Here is a 23,321-nt window from a genome sequence, read left to right as displayed (position 1 = left end):
TCTATGGGGGGGGGGGGGTGCAATTAAATCAGCGTGTATGTACTTCCTCATATAAAGGAAGCTGCATTTTGCAAAGTGCAGGCGTCCTATCTGTGAGTTCACAACAGCTACTGCTGCAATATAATGAGATAAGATTAATGTAGTGTTGCCTAATCGGTATGAAAAAGGCAGGTGAGATCTGCTAACTTCTAGAAACAGGGTTAACTTTCTAGAAAATAGGTATTTGTATTAAATTTGCCAGCACTCTTGTACTTTTTGTGTTATATAAAGGACTACTTAGAAAAAGCACTGTTTTGTTAAACTGTTGCAGAACTTATTCATAAGAACCACCGACACACTTAAAAGTTTGAATTTTTAATGAAAATACTCCTTTTAAAGTGATGCTGTAAATAAAACTAATGCTCGTACTGTGTGACACGACGTAAGCGGGTGCATAAGTGTAATTTTCTTGGGTGAACTGCAGAATAAATTAAAATGAAAGGATGAGATAGTGACCTGTGTGTTTAAGTAGATGCATTTGATAAAAAAAAATTCCTGATAATTTTAATTGCATTACTGGAGGGTTTATCAATAGGACAGTGATTACTGCATAATGTTCTTCTAAAAAGCTTTCAGATGACTTGCCTTGCGGGGTTTGCATTGTGGGTTGATTTGATACTGGCCAAATTTTTAAACCTCTCTGTATTGCCCTTCCTTTTTGGCAGGGGACAGGTTATTCTCACTGCTTTAGAACAGCCCCTCCCTCAACAGGAGCAGTTTTAGCTTTTGAAAATGTAGTCTCTAAATTGCTTGGGTTTTTTGCCTGTGTCTGGTGTAGATGATATATCAGCTTGCATTTTCTCATATCTAAGAGGTGTGAAAACCAAACTTGGGTGATTCTTGAGGGTTTGTGTGATAACTTGTGACACAGGTTTTCTTTTCCTTTGATACAACCAGCTCGTTGGGCCTGGGTTGTCGTGCTGGTATCTGTTACCTGTATATTTTATGCTTTTGGAAAATTGGTTGCAGTGACTAAATTCTCTACATGATTTTTTTACTTCAATTAGTCCCCAAAGTGGTGTTTTTAAGGGTACAAGTCATAAAGTTGCTAAACATTGATTGAAAACTGAAGTGGTCTTTTTTTTTTTCTGAACATCTGTTATTTACCAACTGTATATACTTTTCCTTGGATAGTAAAAGGGATTTTGATGTCAGTTATATACAGTTAGTTTCACTTTTGGTACCAGCATTGCTTGACAGTGGATTTGCATGGACAGTAATACATAACAAAAAGCTAAGCAAACAGCTGTGAAACCTCAACGTGGTTTTTCATGAACTTCTTAGAATCTGGACTAATTTCTAAATCCCAGCTGCCAGGTAACAGCTATTTGGAGCTCCTATCCACATTAATTTTGCGATCAGGAAATCAATAGTTTCGGGGGTTTGTTGATTACCTTTACCACTCTTTTGATGCTCAGCAGTTTCAGAGTGTTTTTGTGGGTGCTTTTCTGTTTTCATTTTTTGTTTGTTTCTTTTGTTTTTAAAAATATGGCCTCTATTTTCTTGTCTGAGGAGTTACTCTTGGAAAATGCCAGTAGAAGTTATTTCCTTTGTATCGGGAGCCTCAAGGAGAATGAGGAGCTCAAATCTGAACGTTGTTCAGTAGTTGTATAACAGTCGTATTTTCTTTCCTGTTAATAATTGGAACAAAGGGCTTGTTCATTATTAAGGAAACAAGGTATAACCTCCCCTTACAGGAAGGGATGCTGCATGGATGCTGAGCAGATGTTGACAGCTAGGAAGCTATCAAATAGGTTTTAGAGGGATTTTACGTTTTTGTTAAATTAGCGCTTCAGTTTGCCATATTACCTCTCCTACATGAGACTTTCAAGACAAATAGTAATGACAGCAGCGCTCAAGTAGGAATAATTTTCCTTAGTAGTCTGACTAGTTTAGATGTCAAACTAACCTGTACTAGTAGTGGGTTATGTGTGTTAACTGTGCGTATGCAGGTGCAGTCTTGTCCTAAAATGTGCAAGCCAATGTAAAATGTTCTTTGGGATTTGGTGGGTAATGTAAATCACACTTGAGTAGGAAAAGAAGAACACGTGGTGTTGATTTCACCCGTCGCTGTTGAATGGTGGGATAAACTGGTAGCTCTGGAAATAGCCTGCTTCTTAGGAAGGCTGTACAACAAAATAGTTTAATTTTTCCTGCTGGTGGTTCTTTTGAAAGTTGCAACTTTTCAGAGGAAGTAATGAGACCTGTGGTTATCTGGTGAAGATTTTATTTTATGAAGAATAGTTATCCTCCCTTGGAGAGCGGTTATCCTTGCTTCCTGTATAGTGTTGTGACTTCGGTTGCAGTCTTAAACTTATTTGGAAAGAATGAAGCCGAGTGTCTATCAGGATGAATTTGTGAGTTGATATGCCTCAAAAAGTAAATTGTTATTAAAAAGCAGCCCAAGATATGATTTTAACTGGAACTTCTGAGGGCTGGGAGATGTCATTACCCCTGTGTTACTGTACTTTTTAGATGCAAAACTAAGGTTACAATACAGATCATCCTACAGTGTGCGGCAGTACTGTATCTCTTTTGCCTCTGCTTGCTTCCAAAGGCAAAACTGTGCAAACTGGAACAAATCATCACAGGAAACCAATGCTTGTTCTAACAAATACGTGCTGTCTTCTCTACTAAGAGTTTTACTTGCTACAGAAGAGCGGTTGCAAATTCAAATATTAAATGTATGTGATAGAGGGGAGCAAGAAGTATCTCTGTATTTAGGGCTGTGTTTAAGGAACCATGATATCAAATCACCACCTTCTTTGTGTGGGTAAATAGCTTGAGAATCAGTATAAATGTTAATTAAGCACTTGGTCTCTTGTGAATGAAAATATTAGTAGAATGTTAGCTCACACAACAGAGATCTAATTTTACACATGACTACGCAAAACGCTTGCTGGTTTGCCAGGTTCCCCAGCGTGTGAATGGAAGAACCTCTCCCAGAGGTGAATGGCATCTTCTGAAGTGTGTTAGGCTGTGTTAGCTCATCAATTTTTGCAGGCTTTTCTTAGCAGTATGGGGTTTGATTTGTTCTTGATTGAAATGGTAACAAGTACACATGCTTTGCATATTCCTTCAGCAAAATAGCTAACTTGCATCAAAATCTTGCTGGTAATGATTGTGCTAAAGGTGGTCTTGAAAACAGCGAGTGTTTTGGTGCGTGGGTTTCCAGCCTGAGGCACTCTCCTGCATCCTTGCTGCAGCTCAAACTTTATCTCCTTTGATTCTTGATGATTTCCCCCAACAGACTGACCCAGCCGAGAAGTTTGTCACTTAATTACAGCATGAATGTGTTGCGTTTGTTTGGAGTTTGATAATAAGAACGTCCTTCATGTGTTGGCTTGGGTTTAAGTGGTGTAGAGAAAGACATGATGAGATGCAGATGCCTGGCAGTAGGTCTATTTGTGTAAATCTTTTCTCCCCTTCCCTTTTTCTGTCTTTATAACAAGAACTGAGGTTAACGGCAGGTAGCTGGTGGAAAATCTGTGCAAGTTGTTTATAGTTTCTTTAATTTTTTTCACTAGAGAGTCCCTGGTACTACATTGCAGAACTGAAAAAAAATATAGTCTTTGGAGCTACGGTGCTTCAAAGCTGTATGTTATGTTTTATAAGCTGCTGTGTTTTTTCTAAATCTTCTAGACACCTAATCTTTTCTCTTTTCAAATGAATTTGGATGCTGAAGTAATTTGTTTCAGTGAGTTATGTCAGGTTTTTTAATTGTCATCCCAATACTCTGGGAAGCTTTACAGCCTTAAGCTTAAGGGTTCTTACCATTCTCTGAAGAAATTAACAATTAACATTGACTTAAGCTGCTTTTGAATATCAGGGTGGGAGAAACATACCCAAAGCTTTGTGGCTGTTCAATACAGCAAGCAAAAGCCAACCATATCTAATGACAAGGTGTTTGACAGACTTTCAAGCTCCAGGTTCGGTATGCTCTTCATGAAGAGGGTAGTGAAGCAGAGTGTTCTCTTAATGTGATTTTATGTTTGATACCAAGCATGTTTGTGTAGTGTCGATCAGAGGTTATAGGGTTTGATGTGACCCAAGTCATGATATGCTGCAGTAACATGTAATACCCACAGTAGATTGGTTAGTATTAAAAGTAGGCGATAAATGTGTTATGGAAGTACTGTCAAACACTATTTCACTTAATTTAATAATTGATACTGTGCTTGAGATTTATTAACTGCTCTTCTGATTCCCTTCCCCATCCCACAGGGGTGAGGGGAAGTGAGCAAGTGGCTGCATGGTGTTTAGTTGCCGACTGAGGCTGATCCATGACACTGGTTTCAGTGCGGAAAGATTAATTAATGTGGTGTTCTCTTATATAAAATGAACAAGTTCTGACATCTAATGTTGGTAGTGTCTGTAATGCTGGATGGGCGGAGTTTATTCACACACTGTTACTGAATCTTCTTCATTAAACATACCAAGCATGTAAATATGTTGATATTACCAGCTTGCTTCTGCTGTAAAGCTGTATCAGCTAGTCAGAGGAAGCTCTTTTCATCTGCTTTGCAGGTCTGAGTGTTCATATCTTTCACACACTTTCCTTTATGAGTAAGAAATGTAACTGCTGTTCTGAATCAGACAAGTGGTTATCACCTGAGTGCAGGCTGAACTTGTATATACGTGGAATGTAAGTAGATCATTGCTCTCCTGCTGCACCTGGGGACTCAACAAAAACATATATGTCAAAGCCATTAATCTACCACCTTTTAGTAAAATGCAATATTTTTAACTTATCAACAAACTATTGGAGAATAAAAGCGTGCCTATTACTTCTGTGCTTATTTCGGTTTTAAGTATGATGAAAGCTCTACACCCCTAATGTTTCTAGCCATCAAACTATTTGTTGAAGGTAGACTCCAGTGGCTTGGAGCTGAAATTCTCAAACAGACTAACAGGGTTAAATTTTGAGAAAATCAGTAGCAGGGGTAGCCATTCTTGTACTGACTTCATGGCAAATAAGCCTCTAATGCAGAAGAAACTCCTATTGTCTACACTTCAGTCACCCATATGATTCTAAGGTCAGTGTACCTTATCCATATATGCTTTTCAGCTCTTCATTTAAGTCATGAATTAAGTTTACGTTGGAATTAATTATCTCATAATAGAGTATGGATGCATATCTTTGTTTTAACTATTCCTATTTTATTAGTTTTTCCATGGCAAGACTACTTATCTTTGTGTACGTTGAGCTGGAGTGTCAGCTCACCTGAGTGTGCTCTTGTGTTTAGGCTGGCAATGCCAGTTTTAACTAGACTCCACATCATCTCATAGAAGATAGGAAAACACTGTACTTCTAGGGAGACAAGCATTTCGGTCTTTTTCCAGCAACAACTGCCCATCTGAAAGAGATGACAAAATGCCACGTGGCATGGAAAAAAGGAACTCGGGATGCCGCTCTGCAGGCACAGATGAGCCGTGGCAGGACATCCGAGGCCCGCTGCCAAAGCTCAGCCCTCCTAGGGGTTGTGCAGGTTCTGTTGGACCATGTGCCTCTGCTGAGGAAGGGTGATACACTTTTGGTAGGCAGCTTGGTTGAATTCCAGCATGCTTTGAACGGTATCGAACTGGAGGAAGAACTTCTGACATTACTTCCAAGTCACAGACTTAAGGCTTATTTCAGGAAAGCAAGTAAGATTGGGAATGCTGGTGGGAATTTTTTCAAGCCAGTGTGAGATGATATTTACTGAAAGAAGCTGTACTGTGGTATATCTGTATCAGGGAACTTCATAAACATCAAAGTGAGCTGTGTGTGACACCACCATCGCAGACTAAGCCAGAGGTTATGTTTTGTCCAGCGATCTATCAGCACTGTGCCTTCTCCTTGGCCCTGGCCAACTTCAGAGGTCTGCAGTAGTAAGAGTTTGTGTGAATAATCTCCCTGCATCCACGTTTGCTGCTCAGGGGCTTCCTGAATTTTCTACACCTACCATGAACGCAACTTTTTTCTCTTGTTTGGAATTACTTCAAGCTAGTGTTGTCTAGTGTAAGAACAGTGAGTGGATACACATGTGCAATTACCAGTGCTGGCTGCCTGGTGCGCACAATTCTGAGCCCATCCTAAAGTTGACATGTAGATTAGCTTGTTTGTGGCCTGTACTAAATGGAGAAGCTCATGGGAACTTCTGGAAAACTAATAGTATTGTTGATATGAAGATGAAACCAGAACAGCTATTCGGTGTTTCTGTGCTCTCCAGTAGCTGATCGACTGAATCCCTCAGGCAGAAACCTGGTATATTTGGGGTGTGGGTGAAGAGGACCGACTTTGTGACTTGGTAATATTATCCTACTGGAGACAGAAGGCAATGACAGAAAGACTTCCTTTGTGTGGGGTGGAGGAGAGGACAGGAGCTACTGAAGTACTGAACTGGCACTAAGGGGCAGATGATGGGAAGATGACAAATACGCTGAAGAATATCGTGGCTACGTGCTCACTGCTGCCTCAAAGTCAGTTGTCTTGCAGTTCTTTAAAGTATCCATTTTAACATCAAGATCTCCCTCTGGGCCATATAGCACTTCTTAGCAGTACAGTTGCGTTCCTCCAGGTTTATGGCAGTTGGAGTTGATAGAGGTTTTCACGACTCCAAGTATATCTGCCCTAGGTGGGATAAGTGTCCTCTGGTATCCTCACAGGCTGACCTCTGCTGTGTGCTCCTCTGGGAGGAAATGCAGGCGTGCAGCTGGCGAGAGAGCTGCAGCATTCCAGTAGTATCTCCTGATGCAGTCTGCACCGGTGCACTGCGATGGTCACCCGCCCCATGGCAGGGAAGCTGCCAGGCTGCCCGACAGCCCGGGGAGCATCCTCCCCTTGCCTTCCTGACTCAGGCACAGGTGCTGGGGCAGAATAATGCACCGATGGCTTTGACTGCAGGGTGCAATAAAATTGTCTGGTTGGTTCCAAATGTTAAAATCATTGTGAAATCATAAAACTCGTACAAAGGTGTGTAATTTTTTTTTTTGTTTCCTCCAGTCTAAGAGTGTGGTTTGTTCCAGTTGTGGAATAGCAAGGTCTGTGGTTGTTCATAACACTAAGATGGTCTTTCCACCCTATTCTATGACCCTTTCTCCTCTCCCCCCAAATCGATGAACTCTTCTTTGCTCCAGTTGTTCTACAAACATTTTAGCATTAAGTATTTCTTAGCAGCCTCTAGCATTTGTCAGTCTCTCATATATGCAGTTTGCCATCAGCCTGATACAGTTATTTCTCTTCCCCAAGAGCCAAACAAAGCTCTTAAAGCTTGAGCAGTGGAGATTTTCTCAGAACTACAGTAGAAATTGCGACCCTGTTGATTTCTGTAATGGTTGGGGAAAACAAACACTTTCTCAAAGCAAAGGAAGGCCTATTTCTAAAGATTCCTGTGTTTCAGCAGCTGTGCTTTAGTATTAGATTTCTTTCCATTATGATCATTTGGATCTTGTAGTACCTCGGAGAAAAGCGCTGCTTAGCCTTGCACTCGCAGGCTTGATTGATATTTGAAGAATAGGTAACAAGCAAGTTGTACCTCACCAGTCCCAGCCTTGCAAACCCCTCTTTCCAAGAAAATGATGGCTATCAGCATGAAGCACTGCGGCTTTTTTGTTTGTCTTCGGCTATATTGTTGTCCTATCCTAATGGTCTGTTCTGGTTGGCAAAGTCCGGAACCTGTAGTATGGTGAATGAAGTTGGTTGTTAAAGTTTGTATGCGATGAATAGCTTGATTTTCTTCTCTACTCAGTCTCCCTCTGGTACTATCCTGGCTATTTTCCAGCTCATCTACGGCTATCTAGCAGCAGAAGTGCCAGGGCATGTTCATTGCCTTTTAGTATTAATGACTACCAGGATTATAATGGTTTCCTCCTGAGAACAAACTGCAATGGTTGACAAAAGCCGTATTAATTAGTGGATGATAGAAGTGTGGAAATTTTAGTTTGATCCTAGAGCTTGTGGTGTGCTGTTGTTATAATTATCAACAATAAGTTGCAAGAAAGAATCCAAGGTGGAGAGGTGCGTGGCAGGATGCAACAACAACAAAAAAAACGCACCCAAAAAACCCCAGAATTACCTGGAGGTGGTAGCTGAATGGGAACTAGCTTAAGCTGGCTTAAAGTGGCCGCATGAATGCCTGGATTTGTAAAAGATACTTCCAGTAAGTGGCAAAACTATGCCTTAAAATATATATTTAAACTTAGACAAATTCTGTAGCAGGCAGTCCAGGCTGACCTCTGAAATAGCCCATTAGCAATCTGTATGAAGGTTAAGAAAGGGTAGCAGCAGGTAAGGAAAATTGATGCGATAACAAGGGAGCTTTTGGAAGACCTAACCTTTATAAGAAGGAAGACCAGAAGTCATAAGTCAAGGAATAAAACCGCTGACTGTGTCCTAGATGCAGTGTGGAGGTCTCCAAGTGCATGTTAGTCTGACAAATGGGAGTAGAATGGTGAAGATAAGCATGGAGGGCTAAATGTCCAAGTTTTTGTGCCAAGCAGAGCTGTTTGAAATGTGGAAATCTAACCCTGGTGAAGTCCGGGAGGAGAACCTCCTCCTAGCTGGCAGTAGAAAGAAGGAAGCTGAAAAGTCCAAGGTGGATTTGGAGAGCATATGGACAGAGAAGTGTCTTACATAAAAAGAACAAAAAATCAGAAATGTGGATGTCTAAAAATCATCAACTACAATACAAAGATTATAAAACAAGTACGTTGCTGACAACTTAAATAACGTCTTTGCGTAAGGTGTCATTATTAGGCTAATTTGTGATATCTTTATTGTAGTTGTACTGCCTTTCTGGCAATAAAGATGAAATATGATAAAACTGACGTGTTAGGAAATGATGTACTGGAACTCGCTAATAATGTGAAAGCGCACCAAGTTGCCAGGCTTAGGTACTCATTCAGCTTTCTGAAAAAGTTTAGAAATACAGATGTTGAAAATATACAACCTTGTACTAGAGTACAGAATTGGAAAACAGAGTGACTAGCACATTTTAGAGAGTCTAACAAAGATTTAGGGAATCAAAAGTGAGGAGTTTTTACATCTGGTTTTGATAAACTTTGTGAAATTGTAATTTCATAGTTCTGATAGTTGTATTACTTATTGTCCAATGAAGAATATTCTGCTGTTTCCTTCTGAAGCACGGATGGATGGATTATGCTTGACAGATACTTACATATAGATGCAAAGTCTTTCAAGGAGGTCACTGATTAAAGTGGTTGACTTGTGTTCCACAGCAACCTTACCCAATATGATCAAAACAGTAACTCTCATGCCCAGCCCTTTCTTTAACATTATTCTTTGTGGCAGGAGGAATCAGGTGAGCCATTGAGTGTGTTTTTAGCTGTTGTGGACTACAGCCCAACACGTTAATGCAAACTGATGTTGCCAGTGGTCTGTGTTCATGCTGTCGATTTTAATTTAGGACTAGCTGAGGAGTGGGTTTGCTTTGTGTTCATCCCTGATAGCCTTCCCTGGCAGAGGGTTACAGGAACATTGAGGAATGCATCACTCAACCGTTCCAGCTAAGTCAACCACTGAACATGAGTCAGCATCTAAAGCGCCCATCGGTTGAGAGGGAAAACATCATCCTAAACTCCAAACTGATCAACCAACAGGAAGTTGGTTAGAAAAAGAGGGGTTTTTTTTGGTCATTGTGGTGTAAGTAAAGTAGAACTCATTTTTTTTCTTTATGGCATGGGCAATTAATCTTATTTGCCAAGAAAACAAGAACGGAGATGAGTTGTTTAAAACAAGATCAAGGCAAAAGCTGGCTAATCCTGACTAAGGGGAAACACTGCTGTGGATAAAACAGTATTGTGAATTGACAACAAAACTGCAGATGATACAGAGTTACAAGTATGCATTAGAAAGGAAACTGTTTATGATGAATGTATCTCAGAATATTTAAAATTAGCCATTAGCTCAACAAAATATTCTAGGTAGTATTGTGATAGGTCAGAGGAAAGCGCCTCTATTATATGGGGCTGGACTTTAAAAATTAACAAAATACCAGATAGAATCACAGAATGGTTTGGGTTGGAAGGGACCTTCAGAGGCCATCTAACCCAACCCTGCTGCAGTGAGTAGGGACATCTTCAGCTAGGTCAGGTCACTTAGAGCCCATCCAGCCTGACCTGGGATGTGTCCAGGGATGGGGCATCGACCACCTCTCTGGGCAACCTGGGCCACTGCCTCACCACCCTCATTGTGAAAAATTTCTTCCTTGTATCCAGTCTAAATCTCTCCTCCTTTAGCTTAAAACCATCACCCCTTGTCCTGTCACAACAGGCCTTGCTAAAAAGATTGTCCCCATAATAGATAGCACAAAGAGTGGGCTGAGAATCGCATGTAAGACTTGGAGGCTATTTTATTTTGGGTATGTGCATGTACATCCCGTTCTAGCATGCGTTTGCCTTCATCTTGATTCTAGTGCTTAGCTGTGGCTGCTCCATCTTGAAGGGTAACACGGGCAGATCAGAGAACTAGGGAGGACTGTAGGGAAGTTTCTGCAGGAGAAAAAAGTTTTAAAAAAGGGTGCTGTTGACTTCAGAGGAGATCTTCAGAAGCAGACAGCGCAAGGCTTCTAGAGATTGGCATTCTTTTTTGTAAGAGTTTTAGCTGGGAGAGAGTTAACTTTCTTCCCTTTAGTTGGTATAGTGCTGTGTTTTGGAAAAAATGGTGTATCGAGTGAAATTTAGAAGTATTTGAGATTTGTATGTCTTTCATGTGTTCATTAATAGCAATTAATTGTTGCGAATTATTACTCAGGCCAGAGCTCGAAAAGACTTAAATACTAATGAATATTGAGTTGCAGTGAAAATAGTTAAAAACAAAACTGAGAACATGAAGTTTCTTGCTTCTACGTTAAGCCAGGCTGTAACTAAAAAGAGGATTTAAAGATAACCTGGGGACAGGTAGTTTCGTATGTGTGCTGTAGGGTTTTGTTACCCCTATTCTGAAACAGCAGATAGGGGTCACTGTCAAACCAAGTGCTGGATTTGTTCTCTACAGCTACCTGAGAGGGGCTGGAGTGAGGGGCGGGGGTTGGTCTCTGCTCCCAAGTCAACAGTGACAGGATGAGAGGAACCGGCCTCAAGCTGCGTCAGGGGAGGTTTAGGTTGGATTTGCAGGGAAGACATTTTCCCTCATGAGTGGTCAGGCCCTGGCACAGGCTGCCCAGAGAGGGGGGTAGTCACTGTCCCTGGGGGGGTTCAGAAAACGTGTAGACATGGCACTTGGGGACATGGTTTAGGAGATGTTGTAGTGTTGGGTTGAGGGTTGGACTTGATGATCCTAGAGGTCTTTTTCAACCTTAATGATTCTATGATTATATGCAGTGTGGTTTATAATTTTCTTCTCCAATTGCTACTCGTAAACACATTTTCTACGGTCAAGATTTTTTCTCCTTTCTTGCTGTTTTGTGCCATACAGGAAGGGAAGGACCTTCTGATGTCAAAAGTTTTATGCTTTTCAGACATATCGGGAAGCCGGTTGGGTGGGAAGGCTCTTGTGCATGTTACATTGTGGCACGCTCTTTTTGCCTGCAGCGCGAGCTGCCAGGCTCTTCCCCCGTTCCTGATAGCATCTACGTGTGGTTGTTTAGGTTGGAAGGTTTGTGTCTCAAACACGAATTTTGAGTGATGGCAGTATGCAAATGGTAGCTAGAAACTCATATTTCCTTCAGGCTGTTACCCTCATCTTTCTTTCTAGCCCACATTAAAAGTTGTCTAAAAGGTGGCTGGCGGCAACTGAGCCCGAGTTACGGAGAGGTAACATTGCTGCCAGTCTGGCAAACTGGTCTGTGGCTTTGAGTCTGCCGAGACAGACAGTAGATAACGTTGACCCCAAAGCTAACAGTCTTGGCCACCTCTCTGAAGCTGCAACAGCCCCAAAGTTATAACCGTTTCTTGCAATTAAAAGAATTAAGTTTATGGGGGTAGATATTTTAATAGTGTTAGCAGGTCAAAACATGAGTTTGCTCATAGAAGTTCATACTTAAGAGTTGGGTGTTTCAAGGAATGAAACTTCTGTGAATCCCCACTTTGTAGGAGATTCAGATACCAACTCACATAAGGACATAAGTGGTTGGCTTTTTCTTTAAGATTAAATAAGTCTTTATTTTAGACCTAAGCTTCAGAAAGTTGTTAAAAAAACAAGACTGTGTTTTTATGTGCTGGTAGCATTTTGCCAGGCAATTGTCTTGGACAATTTGGCTTCTTAAATTTCTATTCTTGCTTGCTTCCTGGGTTTCTTAAGAAATAATAGAGAAAAAGTTGCTACTAGCTGTGAAACCATCTAAAAGAAACCTCAAATTCTGTGCTAATTGGCTTAAATTGTTAAAATTTTAGGCTTGTGATCATGACTTAATCTGCAGAATTACGTTTGTCCAGCTGTGTGACTGCTGCCTTTCAGGGGACTCTTCATCAGCTGCTAGAAACGGTGCTTTATTATGACTGTTTAGGCCAAGTCTCTGAAATGTGGTGCACCTTTTTCCGGTTCTCTGGTATTTCGTTAAAATATTTTAAATTTTCATATGCACTGCTGATAATATAATGAACTGACCTGACCTTAGAGCAGAACAAATGTGCAGTTACTTCCAACGGGGCAGTGCATTCTGCATTGCAGAATGACTTGCGTTGGCTGCACCTTCGAAGTTTGCTTGTGCTGATCCTTAAAGAAAACTCGTGCTCGCGTAATGCTGCTGGTTGTAAAATACCGAATGCTTACCGAGTAGTACTCGATTTTTTTTCTACAGAAACTAGTCACTTGCAGAATGCTTTGCAAAATATAAACTGTACAGCTTTGTAGCACGGTTATCTTGTACTTCTTTAAGGTCCAGTAAACTAAAAATATATTTTTTTTTACTGGGAAGCTTAAGTTTGCAAAGCTAGGTTTTCAAGAAAAGGTGCCTGCGATATTTGACAGTTACAGAGAAAACTGCCAAGAAACATTCACCTGTTGATATTGTTCAGCAAAGTTGTTGCATAATTGAAAGATGAAATGGTGGATCCCAGAGTATAAATGAGACATATTTGAACTGGAGGTTGGATCATCAGTGACTGGAGAAAAAACATGCTGTTTTTAAAGTTGAACCTGACAAAGGGCGGTAATGTCTTTGTAGCAGATCTCATCTGATATATAAAGAAGGATAAATCTTTGTTTTGTTTTTCCCCACTGAAGACTGAGGAATGATAACTTCTAGCCTTGGTAATAAAACTTGTTTTAGAAAAGTGATTTTTATTCAACCTGTTCTGATTTTTTAAAATATTGCCCTTATTTTCAAGTGAGAGATGTGGGAGAAAGTGATTTTATAATATCATCAACATCCTTCTTCTGTTAATGCTGAAGAAAATTATCAGACAGTACCTGAGAAATTTAGCAAAACTGACACCAGTGTGGTGTTTCTAGTAACTAAACAAAGTAAGGAATTAAAAAGCATTTAGATTTGTCCTTGTGTTCATATAGTGAATGAAAAAAGGACTTGCATTCAACTTATCCTCTAACAGAACACATCAAAAGACGCTTGTTACATTTCTTTTGTGAATAAAACTTAATGAAGCTGAAGCCTCCTTAACTACTGATGTATGCAACTCTATGTTTGTATGTCTAAGCTTGATTTGCACTTATTTCACTGCACTGAGGATAATTTAGTTTAATATAACAGAATATATGCTCTTTCTCTTGAAGGTAACTGCTGCCATGCTTAGAGAATTGATTTTGTCTGCCAGAAATGTCTGTGCGTGGATAAGCCTTATGAATTAAGGTCTGATCTTCAATGGTAATTCTGTGTCTAAAGGGGAGCATAAGAGCTTAGGCAACTGTTTAAGAATGAGATGTACCCCCAGTACCCAGTAACACTCCTGTATCCCCAAGACCTTCCATACATTGACTTTTCACTGGAAAAACTTGCCAGGGGCTCCACAACAGAATTAATCTCACCAAATGTATTTAGCAGAGCTCAGATGTTTACTTTAGGATGAGCTGACTCCCCTAAAAGTGTCTTTCTCTCTGTGTATATGCGGAATATACAGGACCAGCTCAGGTGTAAATATCTGCATTTGCTTAGATGAATCCTACAGCTATGCTGCTGCCCTTTCCAAGATTTTGATGGCAAAATACCTACAAAATTCTGGTAGCTAGGAGTAGGGACTAAAGCTCACGGTCCTTTTTCACAGGAATTAAACTCACATTTCCTTTTTTTCCTCCTTTCTTTGGGCCCTTGAATCTTGCATTTCTTTTCTAGCTGCTTGCCTTGTGGTTGAGCTGCCCTCCTAATAGCAGGAGTTGTAATTTTGAACCTTCTGAGAGTGAACAAAGGCGTTGAATTAAATTTTACGGTTTCTCGAATGGCCATGTAACTACTCAGTGTTAGAGCAAAAGGTAAACCTTGCCATCTCTACTCCTTTTGCTTACATCCTTTTTGGTAAGCGTGAATGGGTCGTCTGTTGCTGTACTGGTCTGCAGGTGCCTCAGTCCAGGCTGACATCTGGGAGTAAATCTCCGTTTTGCTACTGACCTTTCCAGAGGGGGGTTGCGTTGCCACATACATGCCTCTCTGGCATTTCCTGCTCTGTAGAGTTGAAGAATCCCTTCTGATCAACCCACTTCTGGTTTATCTTTTTTACTAGGGCTCCTAACTCCGCTTGTGCTTTCCGCAAGGCACCTTGGTGCCTAACACGGGCAAAGCAGGGCACCTTACATCTCTGCTGTGTGCGTCATTGTGCTCTGCAGCGTGACCCCAAAGGCTGGCTCCCAGTGCCCGAACTGGGCATGCTGGTGCCATCTGCTGCCACTCTTCCCTGCCTGGGTCGTCTTGCAGTAGAAAAAAGCCAAGCTACTAAAACCTCTCTGAAGCGGGCTTACCCCGGTGTATCGGGAAGCCATGGGGGTGCACACTTGCACAGAGGAGCTGTGAAGTGCTCCAGAGTCTGTGAAGCCCAATCTTTGTGATTCCCTTTCACCTTTGTCACACCTCCCCGTTATCTGAGAATGATAACCACGCAGTTCAGTGCTAAAGAAGGAAATGAGGAGGATTTTCTGCTCGTAGCCTGAAAGCCTTGGTTACGCTGGAAACTGAGATGCCTCCATAGGCAAGAGAATCCCAGAGTCATTTTAGAAGACTTTATTTCCAGATTATCCAGAATGGAAGACACTTGTGCTGCCGTGTTGTCTGTTTTATAGGCTGCGGTCCCAGCAGTTTCAGACAGTCAAGTGCTCGCATGTGCATGAATTAAGGATCAGCGAGTTAACTGCTCTTGGTTTTAGATAGTTGAAATGCACCCTGCGGTCACTGCAAGTGATTGAACTGGGAACAACGGCTGTCTCTTACAATTTCAGATGTTTTCAGCACCTGTTTTTCAGTGCAGTTTGCCTGCTTGCACATTGCTGCCACAGCCTGATTTTTTTCCTCACTCGCTGTTTGTGTCCAGAGTTTGCGGACTGGAGCCCATTTTTTGTATTCAGTACATTTTTGAGGCAGTAAACTGGGCTTTTATTTGCTGTCTTTCCTGGGCTATTTCCAGCTTCTAAAATAGATCATGTGCTATTTTTTCCTGCATTGTTTTCAAAGTAGTTTTCCTTTTCTCTCTTTCTACCTCCATTTTTTTTTCGTGCCACAGTACAGCATGCTTTTCTTCCTAAAAACTTATGCTTTATTCTAACATCAGTCTTGCTTTTGTTAACCTTTCTGCTGTTGCTTAATATGTTAGCTTAAAAACCCCCAACATTGCTAGAAACTTAATATCCAGAGAATGAAACAGAGGACTTGTGAAAGATTAAACCATCTTCTGACTGCTAAAGGGCTGCTGAAAAACAGCTGTGTGTGGATTTTGTTTAGGTCAGTATGGTCTGTAACTCCAGCTTCCAGTCATGCTGATGACAACGCATGTGACTTTTTTTTTTTTTTTAAATCTCAGTTTAAAGTATAGGGAGAAGGTGACTGAAGGTAGCAAGGGCATTAGAGAGCACAGATATAATCAGATTGATTTGTGGGCAATGGAAGAGGGTAGAATAAAAAAATGGGAGGAAAGGGTGCTCAATAACAATTTTGACAAATAGGTGACGAATTCGAAATATTTTAAAATATTTATCTCATAGCTAAAATTAGAGTGGAATTTTAAGGTCACGTCCCAGTTGCAGCAAGGACTAATGCAGTGAAGTCGGCGTGCAACTCTGACAGCAAGGTCTAACTGTTAGGCTGGTGACAAAACTTACTAAAGGAACCGGGGGTGGAAAAGGCTTTTGGGTCCCAGTTCTTGGTCGTGACAGTGAAAAGGGTGATGTGCCGGGATCCTTGCATGGGAATGGGTGGGAGGGGGGTTTATCGGCAAGATAATCTTAACTTTGAATAATGTTAGAATGGCATGTGCTCTGAATAGCCAGACAAGCAGAGAGTCTTCTACTTGGTATTTGTACAGATAAGAGATATTTGTATGAAAATGATGTAGCTGCCGAGCATCCAGATTTCAGAGTACTTTCCCCGGATAACAATGTCATTTAAATGTGAGCGTGGTTTGTTTGTTTTTAATGCCTGCCAAAATCTTTCTAGGAACAGGATATAAAACTGCTACTTGGTGACTTGTTCTTTCTGTTTTGATCTTTGGTTTAATTGCGGCATGTTTGATTGCTCTTTTCATTCACTTGGGAGGCAGAGCGGTTACATTTTTTTTTTCCCCTTTCCTGTGTGTGGTTTTTTATGGGCACAGAACTTGGAGGTAGGATGATAATACTCATCAAGTGACTCAGCTTGAAAATAAGATCTGTAGATTGTCCTTTGGAACAGGAGCTACTGCTTTTTCATCTTGGGAAACACTATAGAGGTCAAATGCTTCATATTTTTTTGTGCCAAGCTTGCTGTATGAATACAGGGCTCCTTGTTATCACAGTTATTTGTTGGAAGTTCACTGTAACTTCTTACCTGGTTCATACTAGAGGTTTTCTCCTTCCATTTATTTATCATGCCAAGTTCATACCAAGGCCATCATTTTTCTCTATGGTCTATAAACTTCTTAATAACACATCCTAGCTGTAGGGGTCTCCTGTTTTCCTTATACTAAGAAACAGGTTAGATAGTTCCTAGAGAAAAATTTATGTTATCATAAACCAGTGCTGAGGCTGAAGATGAAACTATTCCCTTTTTTTCTTAAGTATTTCGCTGGCTGTTTAATGAAACAGATGAGGAGCTTGTCTTCTAGATTAGTTTCTACCAAAGAGGTGTTTGCTGCCTCAGACTGCTCGTGAGACTTCAGACTTGCACACAAAAACAGAGGAGAACATCAAAGGTGTTAGAGAAGCGGTCGCTTGGCTGTTGGGCACCCTTGTACCTTTCGTAGGGATGTAGCTAACTGGCTTTAAGCGAAGTTCTGCGTAAGGGCTTGTCTGTAAAGGGAATTCAGTGCATGGTTAGTGCGTGCTGAGCTAAGTGGTGAATTGACCACACGGTAACTCTTCACCAGTGTCTGAGTGGATGCTCTTGCCTTTCCACATGCCGCTAGTACGGCTCCGGCTCCCTCAGCACCAACAGCAGAGGGAGCGGAACATGGTGGAAGCTGTCTCGTGTTTGCTCGCCGTTAAGCTCTTTGCATGGGGTGTCAGTACCTAATACACATCAATTTTGTACCGGTTACTGTAAGCTCACCTCCCTTAGTAGAAAAGAAGGGGAGGTGGGAGATTATTAATGACCCTGTCAATCTCGGCTTCCACCTGCTTTGCATGGTTTTATTTGGCAGTGAAGTCGTAGCGTGCGAAGGTAGTTTTGGTCAAGGCAGAAAGATGAAAAAGAGCAAACTGTTAACGGAAATATTTGCCCTGTGTATCTTATGAGTCACTTTTTTCTTCCACTTGCCAAAACAAGTTAGCATGGAAAAAGGTTTTACTAGTATAACTGGGAAGACCTGTTTTTGTTTGTGAAGCATGAAAACTGCCAGCAGACTTTTCATCCCAAAAAGCTGCTACTTGTTCCCTTCTCCCTGAGTCCCCACAGCGGAGGGGCTCGCTGTGCTTTTCCCGTATCTCTGGGGAAAGGGAGGAGGCCCGGGCTTTGAGATCCACTTCAATGCCAGGGCCTCTGCGTGCACCGTGGTTCTGATCTTCCCTTTTTTATTTGTAATCATTTTCTGAATAACAAGTTCCCCCGTCCTCCCTCCAGACCCAGGGCTTTGTCATCTACATTTTCTGTTTTCCTCCTTTATTGCAGTTTTGTTGAGGTGAGCGTTCAGCTGCGAGCCTATTAATTCTGGCAGGGAAAATAAGTAGAGGTGAAATGAGGTTATGGTTCGTTATACGATAAGGTGTTAATGGGTACCCACCACCAGGCCTTTAATTTGCGGTTGTGCAGGTGTTTGAAAGTTACAGCTTTTCTAACCGGGTGATGGGTTTTCCACATATTTGTACTTTCTCTCTTCCATCTCAATTTTCTGTATTTCATAAATTGATTAGACGTGTATGACTGATGGATGGGACATTCCCTGAAATGCTGGAGCAGGTAGAACATGAGGCCCAGACAAGAGCCTGCCCTCCAGGGAAGTGCAGGACTTAACAAATGGGCTAAACTCCACCAGAAGCCCTATAATTGTGCATATAGTGACTCATTCTTTCTGACTCATGGCTTCTTCGTATGAAAAGTTTATAATTTTGAATATTTAGCAGATGGCACTATGGTTTAATTATATTTGATTCTTTGAAACAGTTTTTCTTTTAAAATAGTGCTGTAGAATTTTAATTAGCCCTTTGCACAGAGTCCTGTTTTTTTCTCCACCACTTCAGTGTATTCTGTGAAGGGTTTAGAGAGCTCCTGTATTGATTTCCAGAGAGATCAAAGTTTCATAAAAGTTTGAGAATATCATTCAGATTTAGGGTTTTTTTTTGTATGTGGTCCTTCACACATTTTTGGCCAAAACCTTATGCAGGATGGCTAATATGCAAAAAAGATGGTATGTATTCTTCCTTCTCTTACGTGAAACTTAAAAATGCAAAACGTTATTAGGTTATTATACAGGTTCCTGAAATGAGTGATGCAGGTGCCACTTGAGATGATATTTCACAAAGGAGGTGAGTCTACTGTTATATAAAAAACCCCAAACACCACCACAACCCAAAAGTAATTGCATCTCATATTCATTAGCTTTGGTATGTTATAAGTAGGATTAGAAGAGTGTTGGAAAAATGATCCGTATTGATGTCCCACTCCACCAAACTCCTGTCAAGAATTCTCTCTATATTCTGAACAAAAATAAGTTAATTTAAGGTTATGGAGGTTCACTGCATTTCTGATACGACCAAAATGTTAGTCTCGTTTACTAGCGCGCTGCTACTCCTTGCCAGAGAAGCGTTCTGGGAAAGGATGGATTTTCTACCACTCCCTAGCCTTCCTGCCACTGCCTCTGAGAGGGTATTTCTGGGCGAGTTGGATGTACGCTGCCGCGAGTGAGCCGTACGCTACTTACAGTTACTTTGCTTGTTTCTCAGTCCTGTAGGCTTCCGCTCCTGCTGTAGTTGGGGCACCCTGGCTGCTCAGGCTGTGCTTCACATGCTCCCTACTTTCTGCCTGCAAACTGGACATTGGTTTGATTTCTCTGAAATTCCCACCTCGTTCCTTAGAACAAGGATAGTGTGCGATTCCTCTAAGCACTTACTAAGGAACTGGCGAAAAGCCACCCTGGAGATCTGGTCATTAATATTGTTGTGATACAGGAAAAACATCTCAGAAGGGTAATAAAGAAATGCAGAATTAATTTGAAATGCTTTGTGAAGTTTATTTGTGAAAATAACTGCATCGATAGATCATCAAGATCTTGGAAGTGTAAGAGCTGAAGTGCTGGAATCTCAGAAAAGTGAGGTTTCTATAGGTACGAACACAAATCACAGCAGGTGCTGACCAAGGGTGTGCAAATTACTTCCCATTTTTTGAAATTTTTAACATTCTCAATTTCTTCTAAGACCGACGCCCCAGCAAAGATTTTTGTGGTGACTGGCGATTTGATTATTCAAAACAAATCACCCGTGCTTCTTTAAACTAGGATTCCAATCAGTACGTACCCATTAAAAAAGCGATCTGATGAAAAACAAAAAAAGATGCAGAACAAAAGCTTTGATCCAGCAAGATTTTGAATACTCTGGCTTGGTTCCATGTCACACAAACACAAGCTGAGGTTTAATTGTATGAGGTGACTTTGGTAGAATTGCTCATGTGTATAAAGTGCTTTGTGCTTAATTCTGTCAGTGCCAACTGCTCGGCACCTGGCAGGGTTGAGACCTTTGATCTTGTTCCTTTTAAAATATGTGGTAGTTTAAAATTACAAAATGCATCAGTTTTCCTGAAAACGAAGGCTTCTTCAGCTTGTAATGGAAATAAGATAAATGGAAAGAAGAGAGAAAGTCAGAGCTAGTTTACAGTTGCTTACAGATTATTTACATTGAAGGGACATTTCTTTTGGGGTATGAGGCTGCTACTTTATGTATTTATTGAAGGAGTTTGTGCATTAAATTTCTGGTTACAAATCAGCAGTAATGATTTACTTCTGAAATAACACAAGCATTTTCATCAAACTGCTATTTTACCAACTCCCTACGTTCACCTGAGAAGAGGCATTTGATTGAAAGACAAATACCGGTTAGGTGAAATCAAGTTAAATATTGGAAAGCTTCACACAGATACTAAAATGTTGTATAAAGAAAGAGCATCTCTGTAATGGCTCGTGTAGAACAAGCACTCGGGGTGTCCCAGCCGTTTATCCTCTGTCAAGCAACGCTACTGGACCAGCAGAAAAACCGTAATCATAAGTTATGATCGTAAATGTTATTGGGTTTTAAACTTGTAAAGTGTGTGTGCAGAGAGTAATGAAAACATTTTCAGAAAACAAAATTGGATGCAGAGCATAGAAATAAAAATACTGGAAAAGTTTGTTTCTTTAAGGTTTTTCTCAACAAATTACAAATCGGAAAGCTTATGTCACTGGGCATCTATAGTTGCATTAATAATTCAGTGGCATATTTTTAAAAAGCTGTACTACTCTCTAGCTTATAAAACTGATGTTCTGCAAATTTGCCACTTGGTGGTGCCAGATTGATTTATAAATCACAGATGTGAGCTGAGGCGAGATGTTGAAGCTGTACCTGAGGAGTTCACGCTAAGGGATAAGTCAGATTTGGTTGGAAACCTTTGGTTCTGTGGCAGCACTGGTGCAGCTGTGCTCGGCGGCAGGTCTGGCCTCCGTCCCTGAAGCCCCAGGTCTCAAGTCCTTCTCCGTCCCTCCAGTACGAAAGAGAGTAAGTACACAGCCACGAGGACAAAGTTTCTCAAATGTTTCTCCCGTGCACACGCACCCAGCCAAAAATAGTTTGGAGTCGGCGATATTCCAGGCGTGGGGCAGGGTTTTCTGGAGACAGCCGCAGGTATGCCACTCGCTGTGATGTGTTTGTAGGTATTTGACTGGTGTAGGTCCTCCCCAGTTGTTTTAATGATGCCAGAGTTTCTGCGTATTTATCACTGAGGTCTGTTTCCTTGAGTTTAAGGAAGGGCACAGGAAGGGCAATGATCATGGTAAATGTAAATCTAAACAAAAAGACCCATGCGATTAAATTAACCTCCTTCCATCATTCCGTTGTGGGGCTGCGCTTCAGCAGACTTGGAATTTACTGCGTTTTATTAAAATTTCTCAATTTATCACAGTGTTATCGGTGTTTAGCATTGATGTCTATTTGCACCAGTCTTCATAACTTTTTTTTTTTCTCTCTCTCTCTCTCTCTCTCAATACTGCAGTTCCAAAAGAATTGGTGGAGCTTCACTTGAAACTGATGAGAAAGATTGGGAAGTCTGTCACAGCAGACAGATGGGAAAAATATTTGATCAAGGTACAATATGCGCGTTGTGTTATTCTGCAATGCTGGAATATGGTTGTGATGAGCTGTTGTGTCAGCAATCCCTGGTATGAATTACAGCGAGCCTTGGGCTGTGCTGGGGCCAACATGGATGTGCGTGCCCAGACTTCAGTTGCATAAGATCCCAGCTTAACTTTCAGTCTGCCTAGGCTTGTGTGAAAAAAGTTTCTGAAAATAAACCATATCTCCGCACGTAAAAGAGCATGCACCTTCATACTTGGTGGTAAAATGCTTTTTTTGAGCATTAAGACCCTAAATAAAGAAGATGTAGTAGCCTGTGAATGGGCTAAATTGAACAGAGAGATTTATGCAGTAACAATTCCTTTGTGTATCAGTTGTCTGGATATGATGTCATTATTGTGATTTGATTGGTGTTCATACAGGTTGTAACCCTACGGAGTTCTTGTAGCAGGTGTTAACGAGAAATGAAAGTGATTTATATCTGAGTGTCCAGAATGGCAGAGCTAAGATGATAATGTAGTTGTGCATCAGTGACAACAGAGCATCCCGTTGCTTTATGTAATTCTGCACTGGCATTTTGATTGTGGCTGTGCCATTGTTGGCACCTTACGTGCAAACGGTTTTCAGTTTAAAGAATTTGCGCTGCTTCAGAAAATAAAAATATGGAGCTATTCAAAATTAATAGGTTACCATTTCCCCTCCAGACATGTTCCATGTGTCTTTGAATCCACAAAGATGTAGTCTTGGCATTGCCTGTACAGGCATGATCGCATCTTATGTAGAAATACAGCATTATGGTAATAGCAACGATACAAATAACGGCACTTGGCAAACCCAGCTGCAGTTTGCCCCCATAAGTGCTCTCTGTAACCTTGACAGAGGCGAGCATTTGGCTGGAGGTTTGTGTAGTCTTAAGATGATGTTTTTAACACTGGGAGTGTGTCAGGAAATAACCTGCTGAAGGGCCTCAGGTCAGACCTAACCTCTTAACCAGTGGTTAAGTATTTATGATGATGCTTTAAAATAGTAATGTAATAATATAACTTTTGTGTAGTTTGTACATTGCCAAGCGCTGTGGTTACTGAATTGTGTTCAATTCCTTAATATACCGAAAAGCCATTGCAGCGAGCTGAGAAAACCCAGCTGTGATTAGTGAACTTATGTACCCCACTGAAGCCACTCGAGTGGTAAGCAGAAAGCAGAGGGATAAAGCAAGTTTATGAGGGAGCAGTTTGGAAAATCTTCCTTCAGCAGGCACTGAAAGGATGGGAAAGCGGTAAGGAAACCCTCCCACACGCCCCTGTTAAGACCAAGTAAGCGGTAATAAATTCTACTTCATTTAACAGTCTCCAGAGCTCACTTGAAGCTTATTCTTGCAGTGGTTCAAAGGAACCTTGGAGAACAAAGGAATTTGAATGTAACTAATTAGAGAGGTATGCTAATACTGTCCCCATTTCAA

At 41.0% G+C, this 23,321-nt stretch overlaps 1 protein-coding gene across 1 annotated transcript in view; it reads left to right on the top strand.

Moving 5' to 3' along the window:
* RSF1 (remodeling and spacing factor 1) overlaps nt 1-23,321 on the top strand; it is a 60,347-nt gene that overhangs the window by 1,617 nt on the left and 35,409 nt on the right. Inside the window, exon 2 of the mRNA XM_075116837.1 lies at nt 21,783-21,874. Within this exon, the coding sequence (XP_074972938.1) occupies nt 21,783-21,874 (92 nt within the window). The remainder of the gene's footprint in view (nt 1-21,782; nt 21,875-23,321) is intronic.

Source organism: Phalacrocorax aristotelis, chromosome 1 (genome assembly GCF_949628215.1).
Source record: "Phalacrocorax aristotelis chromosome 1, bGulAri2.1, whole genome shotgun sequence".
Taxonomy (NCBI): domain Eukaryota; kingdom Metazoa; phylum Chordata; class Aves; order Suliformes; family Phalacrocoracidae; genus Phalacrocorax; species Phalacrocorax aristotelis.
The sequence above is the reverse complement of the archived record's forward strand: the minus strand, read 5'-3'. Positions and strand labels throughout refer to the sequence as shown.